Genomic DNA, 16,286 nt, shown 5'->3' with positions numbered 1-16,286 from the left:
CACGGTTGACAGCTCCCAGCTTGTGCCTCGCCTGGTGTTCAACCTTCCCAAATCCTCCCAAGTCAGCCGCTCCTCTGCACACTCCACTGGCTTCCAGTCAAAGGTCGCATCCACTACAAGACCATGGTACTTGCCTACGGAGCAGCAAGAGGAACTGCCCCTCCCTACCTTCAGGCTACGCTCAAACCCTACACCCCAAACCGAGTTGAGGTCTGAAAACAACGTCTCAAACCCTACCTCCTGAGAGTATCTCAAATAATCCCACCAATAATTGGGCATAAGATCAGCATTGGGCTGCCTGTGTAAACACATCCTAAGGATGTCATAAGTAAGTTTCCATTCTACTGTATGTCTGTACTGCAATGGATTTGCTGAGAGACAATAACAGCGATGTACTAAAATAATACGACACTTTATTCCACACTTTCTGCTGTTGTTCACTTAGAATTCTGTGTGGGTTTTTATCTTACTGCTGGACCCACAAAATACACCTCCAATAGGTCAGAATTCAACATCAAACATCCTAGATATTGACAGAAGGCATAGATCAGTGCCAGATGACCAGGGCTATGGCACAAAGGCAAATCATTTCATTAAATAAGAAATGTAACAACAACAATAACAGTCATACAGTATTAACAATTATAATACACCTTCCGAGGGGTTGGGTTAAATGCGGAAGACACATTTCAGTTGAAGGCATTCAGTTGTACAACTGACTAGGTATCCCCCTTTCCCTTTGTTTTCCCTTTCCATATACCAAAACAGATGCACAATTTAGCTTTCAGTTCAGACATGGACAGCTCTGACCTTCAATAAGTCCTGTGTGGGTGTTTGTGTGATCCTGCTAATGGTGGAACTGTGTGCAACTGGCAATGTAAATTCTCCCTTTTGTGTTCCTTAAGCTGTGAAATGATGTGTCTGTGTGTGTTTGTACATATACACCATGGGACAATTTCATGTGTGGGGTGTACTAAATATAGTATCCTGGCATTTCTGGATGGGGTCTGGCTCTGCAGGGCTGTCCATATTCTTTGAGAGGGGATTTGAGAAATGTTCTGTTTGGGGGAGGGGTGGTGTTCATGGCGGAGTTGGTGTTTGGGGTCAGGCTGCAGGTTCCCCAGCGTCCCCCTTGGTTTTGGGTTCCTGCCACCAGTCTGCTACGAAGGACTCCTCGTAATCTCCTATCCCTTCAAACTCAGCGTCAGGGGGGGCCGAGGGAGCAGCCACCTCCTCTGGACTCACCACATCCTGCCAAGGAACACAACACCGAGTTAGAGACATACAACAACACATCTACACTTCAAGATGAGGCTTGATTTCACTTGGCAGACATCTCAGGGTTATATTTCTAACACGTTGTCATCGTTCTCACACTTTCTTTGCCTTTCTCTTGGCTCTTATTTTCTGTCCCTATGAATCTCTCACTACTAGTGCATGCTGTAATTTTCTCCTTCTCTGTCCTCCTCCCCCCTCTCAGGTCTAAGCTGAGGCTGTGTGGTTAGCTGGGAGGGGCTGACCAGAGAAAAACGCATGTGGCAGGGCCTCAGAGGCCGACACCTCCCAGCTACATACCACACTCCACTGTCGGAAAACACAACGCCCCTCCCTGTCAATCTCAATCTCTCTCTCCATTTCTCTCTCTTCCAGCTACTGACCCTCTTTCAACCTCTATCCATCCCACTCTCTCAACAGTAGTCTCCCTCATAGATCCCCTGTAGTCAGAATCAGAATCAAAGTAAACACTGTGATTGACTGGTCACTTCCCCCCACTTCTTTCCACCAAGTTGATTCAAACACTTTGACGCTCTTTTTTCAGTCACCTCCCACAAAACAAAATAGCATACTAGCTACTGTTCCCAAACATTGTTTTGCACATTGGAAATATTCTCAGCAGCCCAGAACCAAATTCTCGCCAGATTTGAAGCGAACCAGCCAATTTATTACAGTTTGTTACTTCTGAGTTTGGTGCTTCTGTCCAGAATTTGTCTTGCACATAAAAACTGGTTTCCTCTGTTACTTCCATCTCCACCCCTTTGCAGGGGAGCCTTACCTCATCATCTGTCTGTAGGTAGTTCAGTGCAAACTCCAGCATTTCCCTCTGCTTGGTCGTTTGGTTAAAGTACCTCAGTGCCTCCTGCGCAACAAACGTGGTGCGTCAATATCATTGGTTGACTCAAGATGCAAGGAGAACACAAAGCTACAGTTCAACATTGTTTTTAGCGCTAGAAAACGAAACATTTGATGTTGTTTCCCTTTATTTTAATGCTCATTTTCCCTCCAGTCAGCATATCATGGAGTATCTACAGCACCACTAACTCCATTTGAAATGATCACAGTTTCAAAAAGGCCTATATGTTTCAGGGAGATTTGTTGGTTTAATTGAATTGATGGCATTGCAGCTGCTGTAAGTGCTGTACTGGCAGGGCATAACCAAGAAATTATAGGACTTAATCCTTTTTAATTTGAATATAAAATATTTTAATTGACCACCTTTGTATGGAATTGGTGTTCACACCATAGCTATATGTTACAGCTTTAATTTTCTTGTTTTTTTTGTGGAGCTGTGGTGCTCCATAGCATATTTTAAAACAACAGCTAGGCCATACCCCAAATCTGAAGCTATTACACATCTGGTTTGGAATCAGGTTCAGGAATGAGGTTCATCTGGGTAAAGTTTATTACCATAATTCTAGATCAGTGGTATTCAAACTTCTTCAGCCAGAGCCCCATTTTTTTCCGCCAGAATTTATGGGGATCCCACCCCATAATCTGTACATTTTGATTTTTACATCAACAAATAACCTTTAAATCATTGCATTTTCATCTCTTATCAAAATGAAAAGAAACCAATAAATACATTTACTCAATATTTTTTTCCCCTTTCTCCATTATCTTTCTCTATTATCTTTCTCCAAACGTTTGTATATTGTCCCATACAACAACAACAAAAATTGGCCATCCCACTGCAGTTCCCAGGGTCGCGACCCTGACTTTGAATACCACTGTTCTAGATGAGGGCACATCGAGATGCTGAGTTGGGCGTCAAGGTTTAATAAAGTAATCTGGTTACTCACCGGGCGAGGCAGGAAGTGCGTCTCCTCCAGGCCCCACTGTTCTCGGTAGAAGCGGTAGTACACCATGTTCTGCTGCATCACCTGATCGTTAGCGTCAAACAGCATGTAGCTGGCCGCACACGGAGCCGCGTTACGCACGTCGTTCACTGCACAGAGGGAGGGTGGGTCATCTGACAACTGCATAACAACCTGAATAGTTGCTGTACTATTTTGGTCATGAAATGCAAGTGCAGTAGAGTTTGGAGCTCTATTGAGGTGTGACACGTTCATGTCCTTACGTTTATAGTAAGCAAACTGGAGGTAGTGGTACATGGTAGCCACAAACTTTTCCACAAAGAAACCACCGACGTTGGGCATCAGGTTCTGCTCACACTTCACTTTACACTTCAGAACTTCTGTGTAGAGATCTGAGAGAAAGAGAGAGAGAGAGAAAGAAAGAGAGAAAGAGATTATACTGCTATGACCAGAGTCTCTGCCCTGTCAATAGGGACCATGAGTAGATGGGGGTTTGTCAGACACTCACCTGCCAGTGTAGGGTAGAAGTCTTTGTACTCTGTGACCTCATATGACCCTTCGCAGCCTGCCAGGCAGAGGTCGTACATTTTGAGGTACTCCGTAGTGGCCTGTTCCATGTCCCGAGCACTGGCACTGAAATCTCCAGAGTTATACAGTTTCACAGCCTTCAGGAACACAGGCTGGAGTACAGACAGGACAAATCAAAGTGTTAGAGACACTAGACATGGGCTGAAAGGACAACAGCCAGGGGTCAGAAAGGACAGCACAGTTCGAGACACTAGATATGTGCTGAAGGGACAGGACATAGCACGCAGTTGCAGAACAACAACCAACATTTGAATAGAATTCAAACCTACATTCTATTCTGAGACTTTTTTCTAACAGAGTTGTGAAAAAAAGACTGTAGTATGTTTCTCCGCCATTCATGTTTAGATTGAGAAAGCCATCGATAACATACTAACCAACACATATTTTCAATGAATAGTTCTAGTACTGTGTTCAGATGGGACTTCGCGCTTCAGCAAACAAAGGAAAGGAGGGTTGCACAACAACAATGACAAAAAAACATGAGAAGGGCTTACAAAGAAAAACTTCCAGTGCTCCAACTCTTTTTTATCTTGAATTAGTCATTTTGGAAGTTTTTCTTGGACAGCCATTAGTTCTAGTACTGTGCCAGGTGATGGGTGTCAGAGCTAGTTGTGATGTGTATGGGGGCTGGTTGTGAGCTGACCTCACACTGACCTCGTAGGGCCGCTCCTCGTGGTCGATGAGGTACTCGTCCAGCTCAAACAGGGTCTTGTAGTAGTTCATGTTCTTGGAGATAAAGGGGTCTTCTGGGTTCCTCTGGAGGAACGTGTGGGCCGCTGACACAGCCCTCTCTATGTTGTTTAGCTGTGGGAGAGAGGAGATACAGAATGTATCATCATTATTGTTATGGGTCATATAGGGTGCAGTAGTCTTGATTGGTCGGTCTTGGCTCTCTGGTAGTTAATGCTATCGTTGTCTATAGACACTATCTCTCATTCTAACGAATGCCTAGCTGAAGCAAGGGGTTCTCTACATGCAGCAGGTCTTGCTAACACTAGTTAGTCCTCAGAATAGCATGACTTCTAAGCTCAAATCACCTCACCAACTGCTAAGAGGTGTGCTTGAGCCACTGACTCAATATGGCTTTAAGGCATGTGCTGAAATGATCAAATGTCAATCAACACTTTTGGCGGTAAGAAGAATACTGTATGCCTCTTTTCAAAGATTACTATGTGGTAGCTAAGCCTGGCAATTGGCAAGAACCCATGGTGTGTAGATTCAAACTGTGACCTTGGTCTGTCTAATGGAGGAGGGTTTTTGGAATACTGCTGTATATCTGAACAAGTGAAGAAATGGAAATCGCTCTTAACAGAGCCATGAGATCAGCGGTTTGGCTGTCACACATGCCTGGAACACCTATGAGAACGTCTGGATGTGAATAACATTGAATAGTCCCCGCGATATGCAACTTTTCAGGGAAGTCAGGAACCAATATGCAGTCAGTTAGGAAAGCAAAGGCTAGCTTTTTCAAACAGACATGTGCATCTTGCAGCACTAATTGCAAAAAGTTATTGGACACTGTAAAGTCCATAGAGAATAAAAGTACCTCCTCCCAGCTGCCCACTGCACTGAGGCTAGGAAACACTGTCACCACCGATAAATCCACGATAATCGATCATTTCAATAAGCATTTCTCTACGGCTGGCCATGCTTCCCCCACCCCCTCTATCTTCCTAAAATGATCCGCTGCCATTGTTGAAAACCCTATTACTAGTCTTTTCAACCTCTCTTTCGTATCGTCTGAGATTCCTAAAGATTGGAAAGCGGCCGCAGTCATCCCCCTCTTCAAAGGGGGATACACTCTAGACCCAAACTGTTATGGACCTACAGTTGAAGTCGGAAGTTTACATACACCTTAGCCAAATACATTTAAACTCTGTTTTTCACAATGACTGACATTTAATCTGAGTAAAAATTCCCTGTCTTAGGTCAGTCAGGATCACCACGTTATTTTAAGAATGTGAAATGTCAGAAAAATAGTAGAGAGAATGATTTATTTCAGCTTTTATTTCTTTCATCACATTCCCAGTGGGTCAGAAGTTTACATACACTCAATTAGTATTTGGTAGTGTTGCCTTTAAATTGTTTAACTTATGTCAAACGTTTCGGGTAGCCTTCCACAAGCTTCCCACAATAAGTTGCGTGAATTTTGGCCCATTCCTCCTGACAGAGCTGGGGTAACTAAGTCAGGTTTGTAGGCCTCCTTGCTCGCACGTGCTTTTTCAGTTCTGCCCACAAATTTTCTATAGAATTGAGGTCAGGGTTTTGTGATGGCTACTCCGATACCTTGACTTTGTTGTCCTTAAGCCATTTTGCCACAACTTTGGAAGTATGCTTGGGGTCATTGTCCATTTGGAAGACCCATTTGCGACCAAGCTTTAACTTCCTGACTGATGTCTTGAGATGTTGCTTCAATATATCCACATAATTTTCCTCCCTCATGATGCCATCTATTTTGTGAAGTGCACCAGACCCTCCTGCAGCAAAGCACTCCCACAACATGATGCTACCACCCCCATGCTTCACGTTTGGGATGGTGTTCTTCGGCTTGCAAGCATCCCCCTTTTCCCTCCAAACATAACGATGGTCATTATGGCCAAACTGTTCTATTTGTGTTTCATCAGACCAAAGGACATTTCTCCAAAAAGTACAATCTTTGTCCCCATGTGCAATTGCAAACCGTAGTCTGGCTCTTTTATGGTGGTTTTGGAGCAGTGGCTTCTTCCTTGCTGAGCGGCCTTTCAGGTTATGTTGATATAGGACTCATTTTACTGTGGATATAGATACTTTTGTACTTGTTTCCTTCAGCATCTTCACAAGGTCCTTTGCTGTTGTTCTGGGATTGATTTGCACTTTTCGCACCAAAGTACGTTCATCTCTAGGAGACAGAACGTATCTCCTTCCTGAGCTGTATGATGGCTGCGTGGTCCCATGGTGTTTATACTTGCATACTATTGTTTGTACAGATGAACGTGGCACGTTCAGGTGTTTGGAAATTGCTCCCAAGGATGAACCAGACTTGTGGAGGTCTACAGCCTTGGCTGATTTCTTTTTATTTTCCCATTATTACAAGCAAAGAGGCACTGAGTTTGAAGGTAAGCCTTGAAATACATCCACAGGTACACCTCCAATTGACTCAAATTATGTAAATTAGCCCATCAGAAGATTCTAAAGCCATGACATCATTTTCTGGAATTTTCCAAGCTGTTTAAAGGCACAGTCAACTTAGTGTATGTAAACTTCTGACCCACTGGAATTGTGATACAGTGAATTATAAGTGAAATAATCTGTCTGTAAACAATTGCTGGAAAAATGTCATGCACAAAGTAGATGTCCTAACCGACTTGCCAAAACTATAGTTTGTTAACAAGAAATTTGTGGAGTGGTTGAAAAACGACTTTTAATGACTCCAACCTAAGTGTATGTAAACTTCCGACTTCAACTGTATATCCATCCTGCCCTGCCTTTCTAAACTCTTCGAAGCCAAGTGAACAAACAGATCACCGACCATTTCGAATCCCACCGTACCTTCTCCGCTATGCAATCCGGTCTCCGAGCTGGTCACAGGTGCACCTCCGCCACGCTCAAGGTCTTAAACGATATCATAACCGCCATCGATAAAAGACAGTACTGTGCAGCCGTCTTCATCGACCTGGCCAAGGCTTTCGACTCTGTCAATCACCATATTCTTATCGGCAGACTCAACAGCCTTGGTTTCTCTAATGACTGCCTCACCTGCTTCACTAACTACTTCTCAGATAGAGTTCAATGTGTCAAATCAGAGGGCCTGTTGTCTGGACCTCTGGCAGTCTCTATGGGGGTGCCACAGGGTTCAATTCTTGGGCTGACTCTTTTCTCTGTATATATCAATAATGTCGCTCTTGCTGCGGGTGATTCTTTGATCCACCTCTACGCAGACGACACCATTCTGTATACTTCTGGCCCTTCTTTGAACACTGATAACAAACCTCCAAATGAGCTTCAATGCCATACAACAGTCCTTCCGTGGCCTCCAACTGCTCTTAAATGCTAGTAAAACTAAATGCATGCTCTTCTACCGATCGCTGCCCGCACCCGCCTGCCCGACTAGCATCACTACTCTGGACGGTTCTGACTTAGAATATGTGGACAACTACACATACCTAGGTGTCTGGCTAGACTGTAAACTCTCCTTCCAGACTCATATTAAGCATCTCCTATCCAAAATTAAATCTAGAATTTAACAACAAAGCCTCCTTCACTCATGCTGCCAACATACCCTCATAAAACTGACTATCCTACCCATCCTTGACTTCGGCAATGTCATTTACAAAATAGCCTCCAACACTCTACTCAGCAAATTGGATGCAGTCTATCACAGTGCCATCCGTTTTGTCACCAAAGCCCCATATACCACCCACCACTGCGACCTGTATGCTCTCGTTGGCTGGTCCTCGCTACATATTCGTCGCCAAACCCACTGGCTCCAGGTCATAAGTCTTTGCTAGGTAAAGCTCCGCTTTATCACAGCTCACTGGTCACCATAGCAACGCCCACCCCTAGCATGCGCTTCAGCAGGTATATTTCACTGGTCATCCCCAAAGCCAACACCTTCTTTGGCCGTCTTTCCTTCCAGTTCTCTGCTGCCAATGACTGTAACGAATTGCAAAAATCACTGAAGTTGGAAACTTACATCTCCCTCACTAACTTAAAGCATCAGCTGTCAGAGCAGCTTACCGGCTGCAGCTGTACACAGCCCATCTGTAAATAGCCCATCCAACCAACTACCTATCTCATCACATATTTGTTTTTGTTTTCCTGCTCTTTTGCACACCAGTATTTCTACTTGCACATCCTCATCTGCACATCTCTCACTCCAGTGTTAGTTGCTAAATGGTAATTACTTCGCCACTATGGCCTATTTATTGCCTGACCTCCTTACTTCATTTGCACACACTGCATACAGATTTCTCTACTGTGTTATTGACTGTTTGTTTATTCCATGTGTAACTCTGTGTTGTTGTTTATGTCGCACTGCTTTTGCTTTATCTTGACCAGGTCGCAGTTGTAAATGAGAACTTGTTCTCAACTGGCCTACCTGGTTAAAATTAAGATGAAAAAAAAAAAAAAAATCGAGACAGATGCTGAGAGCATCCAGGGGTGATGCCCTGAGAAGATGCGTTCCAATGGAGGAGTGGGCTTGCCGGAGGAAAGATTCCAATGATAACACTCACGTGTGCGCACAGGCCGCAGAAATGGTTGCACACGTATATTTTACGCACATTCCAATGGCACGAGTGTTTGGCTTACTTTCCCTTCAAAAGTAGATCCTCTTTATCTTGCCACGGGGAACACTGTTGATTTGCCTGCTTGGTATTCTGCATCATAGGCCTACGTGTGGTGTTTGCTTTGGTAGAAAATAATAAGACGATTGTTCTTATTGGGGGACCGTTTATCGGGGCGCTGTTAGAGAGACGTGGCATGTGTGTTCAACTACTGAGTTTGCAGCATTCTCAACAGGTGGGCTGAGGAAAGTCTAGGAAAAACTTGTTTCACGCTTGTGTCACCCTGTGACACAGTCTTGCTCATGGAAAACAAGCTACTATATGATATTTCATTCGAAGTATCAGGCTATGACAGTAGCCTATGTAAATATCGTCCTATTACGCATTAGTTAGTCATATCGTGTAATAGGTGTGCCAGGACAGGTTGTTACAATTATATGATAATATTAGAATTAAGAATTTATTCCACATATGCTAAGATTCTTACAAATAGGCCTATTATCTACTAAAGGGAAAAACCACTGTGACCATCAGAATTGTAGACATTATTTTATTATTATTTTAGACCGTTATTTGTAAACCGTTATTTGGATATCTTACCCTAAATTTATTTAATGTCCACCCATCCAGCCGAATAATTATTTGATCTCACCTGGTAGTAAGCATATTGTATGTACCGGTAGGGTACCCTCTTCTCAAAAGCTTCCAGAACATCTCTCTTTGGGTAGGCTACTGTAAACACTGGAAAATTGGTTTTGCACTTTTTAAGGCACGAAGCCCGGAGTAAGAAATGCCGCATGATGCGGAGACTGCTGTCCGCGAAGAGGGTATCATTGTCCCGACTGACAGTGCTACAGTTCTGGCTGCAAAACGCTTCGCTGTCTTTCAGGAGTCGGTGAAGACGCAAACTCAATTCCAGGTACTTGATGCTGTCCCTCCAGTTCTGCGCTCCATACTGGTCTAGAGCATGTCCATAAGCAGATTCAAGTGGCATTAGATCGTTTAGTGGGAAACTCTTGAAGCTATATTTCTCATACTGGGCTTCGACCAGAAGCGGAGCGACCAAAACTACACAGAAACAAAATGAAAGCCAGGTTTCTTTAACGTTTGTAGGGGCCATTATGCTCATTCTCTATCATGCCCTCCGTTTCTCCAACCAAACACGATTTCGGGATAATTTATCCAGGATTTTCTTCACCAGGGAATGGTCATGTCTGTTTGCACGTACAGAGCCTTGGCCAGGCTTGGAGAGACGGAGAGGAGGGGACAGAAAAGTCAGGGTTCCTCTGCAGGAGTTTCACAGGGAGTCAGTCGGAGGCAGTGATTTCGGGCTTAGATTAGCCCCTGGGTCATAACGCCCTCATGATTTAGGGAAGTAACATTGACCAAGTTATGGGAAAATACAAAACTTTTAATGATTTTGCATTTTGATGGGCCGATGGTAGGCCCTTCATTACTTAAATTATTTTTTTTAAATATATATATACATATATTTATGTGGAAATGAACACACTGTAAAATATGTAAATATAGCATATGTATGACTGTGTGGTGGTTTAATAAGAAATATGATATTATTTCCATATTTAAACATCTAAAGCAAATACTTTTTCACAGATTCGACAACTCTTCATTGTTGTGTTTTTGCATGGGTATGTTTGTTGGATCTACGAACATTCCAGCAAGCATGTTGGAACATCGCATGCCAGATGAGATGGTCATGAGAGGAACGTGCTTTTTAAAAATTTTAACAGTGAAAATATGAGCAGAAAATTAACATAGGCCATTGTAAAAGTTAGATAAATAACAATTCATATTTAAATAGAGAAGTAGACCAAAGGTTGGAATTTAGGACCTGAGAGAACATCATTCTGGGCCTTTCTTTCCGACTCAGCCAGATGGGCGTTAAATTAGTTTCTCTATAGAAGCGGGTGGGGTATTCCCATACAGTGCAAATCACTTCCACTCACTGTCTATGTTCGGTAGGCATACAAATAATAAGGCATTGTAAATAGTATAGCACAGGCGTTATTAAATAGTAGGCTATGCTTTAAGTCGGCTTCCTCTGGCTTGGGCTCGAGTTAGATACCTAGGCCTATTATATGTGGCCGAGGGCTACTTTACACGTTTACAGAATTCCTATAAAGAGGAGGGGGTGAATGGGATGCCACACCTCCCTCTTCTGAACAAGCAGAAGCTACGTCCGCACTTCTGGCTTTCTGCATCTATAGACGGTAGCCGACGGAGAAGTCACGGCGAAATTATCCGTCTGTTTCTCATACTTTAACAAAACACTAGAGAATACGTTTATAATGGAGTTAATATTTGCGTTAATTTTGCTCTGTGTAACGGGAAATCATGTAAGCAGTAGCCCGGGCCCGTTAGAAGACGTGGTTATTGATCGGTATGACATTCCAAGAGTTTGTCCCAGAGAAGTGCAAACGGGAGATTTCGTACGTTATCATTACAACGGTACCTTCACCGACGGCAAGAAGTTCGATTCAAGGTAAGCTACGACGCACGACTCGCTTGTATGGGTCTATTGACATAGTGCAGAAGAGCATCACACCAGAGCAAGCCTTTCTGATTCCTGTGCAAATAAATTCTGTGCTGGCTGGAGGACATTTTCGTTTAACTATGGTCTCACGCAGTTGGCCTGTTGCAGACGTGTCCTACCTCCAAATTTGCAGCCCCTCTAAGCAACCATTTTGAAACTTTGTATCGAAGACCCTGCGCTTCATAGATACATTGTAACTTTGTCCCTGCGCTGTGCATTTTTGCACAGATACATTGTAACTGCCGTATGCGTGTCATGCGCATCCTCGAACGAGGCCTATGTGGCGCTCTGGACAATATCGTTCAATGGTGTTTACTACTACGAAATGCCACGCACACTCAATGCAAAGACGAACAGCTGAATTCAGTTGGTTGATAGGCTGGGTGAGGCTATATCTTAAAATGCCTGTTTAGTTATTTTACGATGGCCTACTTTTGTGTTTTGTTCATTACTTATTTTATAATTTGCACACAACCCATTCAGATATGGTTAAATACATGGTTTACAACCAGTTAAAATGAATATAAATAGTCTAATATAATAATGGAAATAGAACAGAATAACTTGACTAGACCCCGCCTACCATTGAAAGAAATATATTCTTTGTAATCTTGAGGAATGTCTCTTCTATTCTCTCCCTCTAACCTCTTCTACCCATCCCCCCTTTTCAGTCATGAACGTGGTGCACCCTTCAGTGGGCAGGTGGGATTGGGGCGTCTCATCACTGGTCTGGACAGGGGAGTTCAGGGCATGTGTGTCAATGAGCGCAGAAAAGTTACCGTCCCCCCACACCTTGCCTATGGAAGCATAGGAGCAGGTAACAACTAATTTCATTCTCTTACATGACCTTTACAGTTTACATGGGGCCTGGTGCCAGATGGTGTGCCCTGTACAAACTAAATTCCACATAGTTATCCTCTGATGTTGGGCCCCAGTTGTATATTCCAGTGGCACACAATGAATTCCCAACCTGTCTCTCCTAGGTGACGTGATCCCTGCCGACACTGTGTTGGTGTTTGATGTGGTTCTGCTCGACATCTGGAACACGGAAGACAAGGTCCAGACACGCACCCTCAGCAAACCTGAGAGCTGCAAACGCCTCACGGAGGCTACTGACTTCATCCGTTATCACTACAACGGCACACTGCTGAACGGCGTGCCCTTCGACTCCAGGTGAGGTCCATATCTACTCTGGAAAACCTGTCATGCTGTATTTGTGTGTGCGTGTGTTAACCCGTTCCATCCATGTCTCTTTCAGCCACTCTAGGAATGGCACCTATGACACGTACGTGGGCATGGGCTACCTCATTAAGGGCATGGACGAGGGTCTGATCGGCATGTGTGTGGGAGAGACGCGCACCATCATCATCCCACCCTTCCTGGCCTATGAGGAGAAGGGATATGGTAACTACTAGTAACCACTGTTTATAATCCCTAGCCTATGAAGAGAAGGGATATGGTAACTACTAGTAACCACTAGCGAGTTGAGTTGCCTCTGCCCATAAAAACAACGTCCTCTCTGGGCAGCTTTAAAAATAACGTAAAAATGTGTTTGATGTCTTCTGCGCCCATATGAATAACCCCTATGATGTAACTGGAATGATGAGAGAGATGTTCTTTGTCACTGTTTTTGTTTTATTATTTCACTGCCATACTGTGTTCGATCTTGTCTAGCCATCTTGTCTCAAGATTATCCTCGATGATTTTATTCATGTACATGTATGGCTTTTTCAAGTTTATGTGCGCCTGTTTTTTTTTTTAAATGGTCGAATTAATAAACAAAACTAAAATTATTTGTAACCCCTAGCCTATGAGAAGGGATATGGTAAAAACTATAACTCCTAGCCTGGGCTGATAAACACAGGAAGTGTATAATAGGCTACATAGAGTTTAGAGTCTAGAAAAAAAATTTCAAGTGTCACTCCACAACAACAGTTGACAAGACATATTGGGGCGGCAGGTAGCCTAGTGGTAGGAGTGTTGGACTAGTTACCGAAAGGTTGTAAGATCGAATCCCCGAGCTGACAAGGCAAAAAATCTCTTGTTTTGCCCCTGAACAAGGCAGTTAACCCACTGTTCCTAGGCTGTCATTGACCATAAGAATTTGTTCTTAACTGACTTGCCTAGTTAAATGAAGGTAAAATAAATGTTACAGATTAAAAACAATGCTGTGGACCCACCCCTCTGAGGAAGTAAGATTTGCATTGGGATGTGTATAGATAATATAATTTACTCTAAACACCCATCCTCCTCTTCCAGGCACCGTGATTCCATCCCAGGCCACCCTGGTGTTTGAGGTCTTTATGATTGACCTGTTCAACCCTAAGGATGACATCGCCGTGGTGGTCAAGGAGGTGCCTAAGACCTGCACCCGTAAAACAGTGGTGGGAGACTACATTCGTTACCACTACAACGGCACCTTCCAGGACGGCTCTGGCTTTGACACCAGGTAGGAACGTGTTTAATACATCTACTGTCAAACCAAGACTTGTGTGAGTGAAAGGGCGCATGGTAAAGACGGACTCTAATTTGCATTTGCTATGTTTCCTCTTTCTGCAGCTACCAGCGCAACAGCACATACAACACCTACATTGGCATGGGCTATGTGATCCAGGGCATGGACAAGGCCCTCCAGGGGTTGTGTATTGGAGAGAAGAGGCGTGTCATCCTTCCTCCTCACATGGCCTATGGGGAGAAGGGAACTGGTGAGTATGTGGCTCTGCGGCATTGGCCAAAGGTTTTGGGGTGGGAGGAGTCAGAGTAGCATTTACATGTCTTACTGCCCAGTGGCCACGCTGAGTCTTGTCCCTACTTCTATTCAAATTCCTTCTCTTTTTCTCTCCTCCTCCCCCACTCTAGGAGACCTCATCCCTGGCTCGGCCGTGCTGGTCTTCGACATCCACGTTATCGACTTCCACAACCCTAAGGACCTCATTGAGATCAAGGTGACCAGCAAGCCCAAGACGTGCAACCTGACCAGTGAGGTGGACGACCTGATCCAGTACCGTTATAACTGCTCCCTGATGGACGGCACCCTGCTCTACTCCTCGTGAGTAGGAGCGCCTCCTGTCCATCGCACCGCCATACTGCAACGCCTGATCCAGTCATGTAATCTAATCACCCCTGGCTACTTGTCTGACTGATATCACTAGGCCTCCACGCCAACAGACAGGAAGACTTATCAGCTACTTATGTTGTGTAGAAGTAAAAACATATGATACAAAATATAACCAAGATATAGAAACCAGCCATATCTATAACTATATACTGTGTCTTACATATTATATACATCTTACAACGTAGAACATATAGGGCTACATACTTAATTCCTACTGACTGAGCGCACGTCTGAGCATCGGCGGGGCCTTGATCAATATCTCCCTCTTCCAGGGACCACTATGAGAATGCCCCCATCACCACCCTGGGAGCCAACAAAGTGATTGAGGGTCTGGACGAGGGCCTGAGGGGCATGTGTGTGGGAGAGAAGAGAGTGGTGATCGTCCCACCCCATCTGGGACATGGAGAAAATGGAGGTGAGTGAATGAACTAGTCATGATCACTTTCATCTTGGAACCAAGTCCTGCGTGGCAATATCTTGCATTTGGATATGACATTATTCTGACACTGTTTCTATGTCTCTCATCATGCTCTCCCCTCCATGTCCCTGCAGCCAAGGGCGTTCCCAGCAGTGCCGTGCTGCACTTCGAGCTGGAGCTGTTGGACCTGCAGAAGGGAGTGCCTGACGGCTACATGTTTGTGTGGCTGGGAGACAGCCCAGATCCCCTGTTCCCTGCCATGGACCTCAACAAAGATCTATCTGTCCCTCTGGAGGAGGTAAGATAACACACGCCAGACATTTAGCATGATCCATCATTCAAAGTCAGGATTCACCCAATACATTCTGCCCTTTGCTTGGTAACATCCTTGTGTAGGTCAGGACGACAAGTCAGGTGATCATCTAAAACGGCAATTATTCTTCAAATGATGTAGCTCTTGAAAGGACAACTCTCATATTTCTCTGCTCTCCCTCTCTCTAGTTCACAGCCTTCATAAACATCCAGGTGGCGGAGGGCACAGGTCGCCTGAGGCCAGGGATGGATGCTGACGGCATCATCAAGGACATGTTCAACAACCAGGACCGCAACAGAGATGGCAAGATAGTGGCTGAGGAGCTCAAACTGAAGGTGGAGGAGGATTCTGACAGGGCCAGACATGAGGAACTGTGAGGGGGTACAGTTGAGCTGGGCAGAGGGGTGCGGGGACGGAGAGAGACACAACAAACTGACAGACAGAATCTATGCAATTAGGGGGTTGCCAACTAGTGGAGCTCTTAAATACATTTTATTATGTAGAAAACACAGAAGGTTGAAAATAACCCAAAATGGTCCATACTTATTTAAACGAAGGACTGCTTCCATGTGTTGTAAATTGCCTTATGAAAATGTGGTTCATCTATACTTTTTATAAATAACTTATTCTGCAGTCTTGCATCAATCATTATGTTTAAAAAAATGTTTGACTCAGACACATTTTGCTAAAAGCACTTTCATTGAACTACCTTGTCAGCCATTTGGGATGGTCCTTCTTCCCAGGATGCAATGCAGTTGGCTTCAAAATGGCTGATAGGAATAAATGGCTGTCTCCCTCCCCTTTATCCCAGACATGAAAATGATGTTAAGACTGTAGGTTGTATATTTTGAGTGGCTATTTTGTACAATACAAGATTTTTTTTAAGTGCCTTGCATTGTAGAACATACATCACATAATAAACACCATCTGTTTTTC

The 16,286-nt window shown here is 44.1% G+C and overlaps 2 protein-coding genes across 2 annotated transcripts; one reads left to right on the top strand and one right to left on the bottom strand.

Annotated features, from left to right (window-relative positions):
* Positions 1-396: 396 nt before the first annotated feature.
* On the bottom strand, positions 397-10,283 carry LOC139578901 (endoplasmic reticulum protein SC65-like). The gene is made up of 7 exons (XM_071407032.1): positions 9,597-10,283; positions 4,335-4,484; positions 3,601-3,772; positions 3,356-3,484; positions 3,078-3,223; positions 2,054-2,137; positions 397-1,251 (listed from the first exon to the last, which is right to left on the bottom strand). The coding sequence occupies exons 1-7, from the start codon at positions 10,071-10,073 to the stop codon at positions 1,105-1,107; spliced, it is 1,305 nt and encodes a 434-aa protein (XP_071263133.1). The 5' UTR covers positions 10,074-10,283; the 3' UTR covers positions 397-1,104.
* Positions 10,284-11,115: 832 nt separating this feature from the next.
* LOC139578861 (peptidyl-prolyl cis-trans isomerase FKBP10-like) lies at positions 11,116-16,145 on the top strand. The gene is made up of 10 exons (XM_071406971.1): positions 11,116-11,450; positions 12,173-12,318; positions 12,485-12,674; positions 12,760-12,905; positions 13,761-13,950; positions 14,061-14,206; positions 14,361-14,550; positions 14,892-15,034; positions 15,172-15,335; positions 15,539-16,145. The coding sequence occupies exons 1-10, from the start codon at positions 11,257-11,259 to the stop codon at positions 15,725-15,727; spliced, it is 1,698 nt and encodes a 565-aa protein (XP_071263072.1). The 5' UTR covers positions 11,116-11,256; the 3' UTR covers positions 15,728-16,145.
* Positions 16,146-16,286: the final 141 nt, after the last annotated feature.

Source organism: Salvelinus alpinus, chromosome 1 (assembly GCF_045679555.1).
Source record: "Salvelinus alpinus chromosome 1, SLU_Salpinus.1, whole genome shotgun sequence".
Taxonomy (NCBI): Eukaryota; Metazoa; Chordata; class Actinopteri; order Salmoniformes; family Salmonidae; genus Salvelinus; species Salvelinus alpinus.
This window is presented reverse-complemented; position numbering and strand designations above follow the sequence as displayed.

Bases quoted from the DNA above. Each gene is read 5' to 3' on its own strand.
- LOC139578901 (XM_071407032.1), bottom strand. From the start codon at position 10,073: ATGAGCATAATGGCCCCTACAAACGTTAAAGAAACCTGGCTTTCATTT. The intron at 3,224-3,355 runs GTAAGGACATGA...CCCTCTGTGCAG, and splicing joins CCAGTTTGCTTACTATAAAC to TGAACGACGTGCGTAACGCG. The intron at 1,252-2,053 runs GTAAGGCTCCCC...GTTCCTTGGCAG, and splicing joins ACCTACAGACAGATGATGAG to GATGTGGTGAGTCCAGAGGA.
- LOC139578861 (XM_071406971.1), top strand. From the start codon at position 11,257: ATGGAGTTAATATTTGCGTTAATTTTGCTCTGTGTAACGGGAAATCAT. The intron at 12,906-13,760 runs GTAACTACTAGT...CTCCTCTTCCAG, and splicing joins CTATGAGGAGAAGGGATATG to GCACCGTGATTCCATCCCAG. The intron at 13,951-14,060 runs GTAGGAACGTGT...CTCTTTCTGCAG, and splicing joins GGCTCTGGCTTTGACACCAG to CTACCAGCGCAACAGCACAT.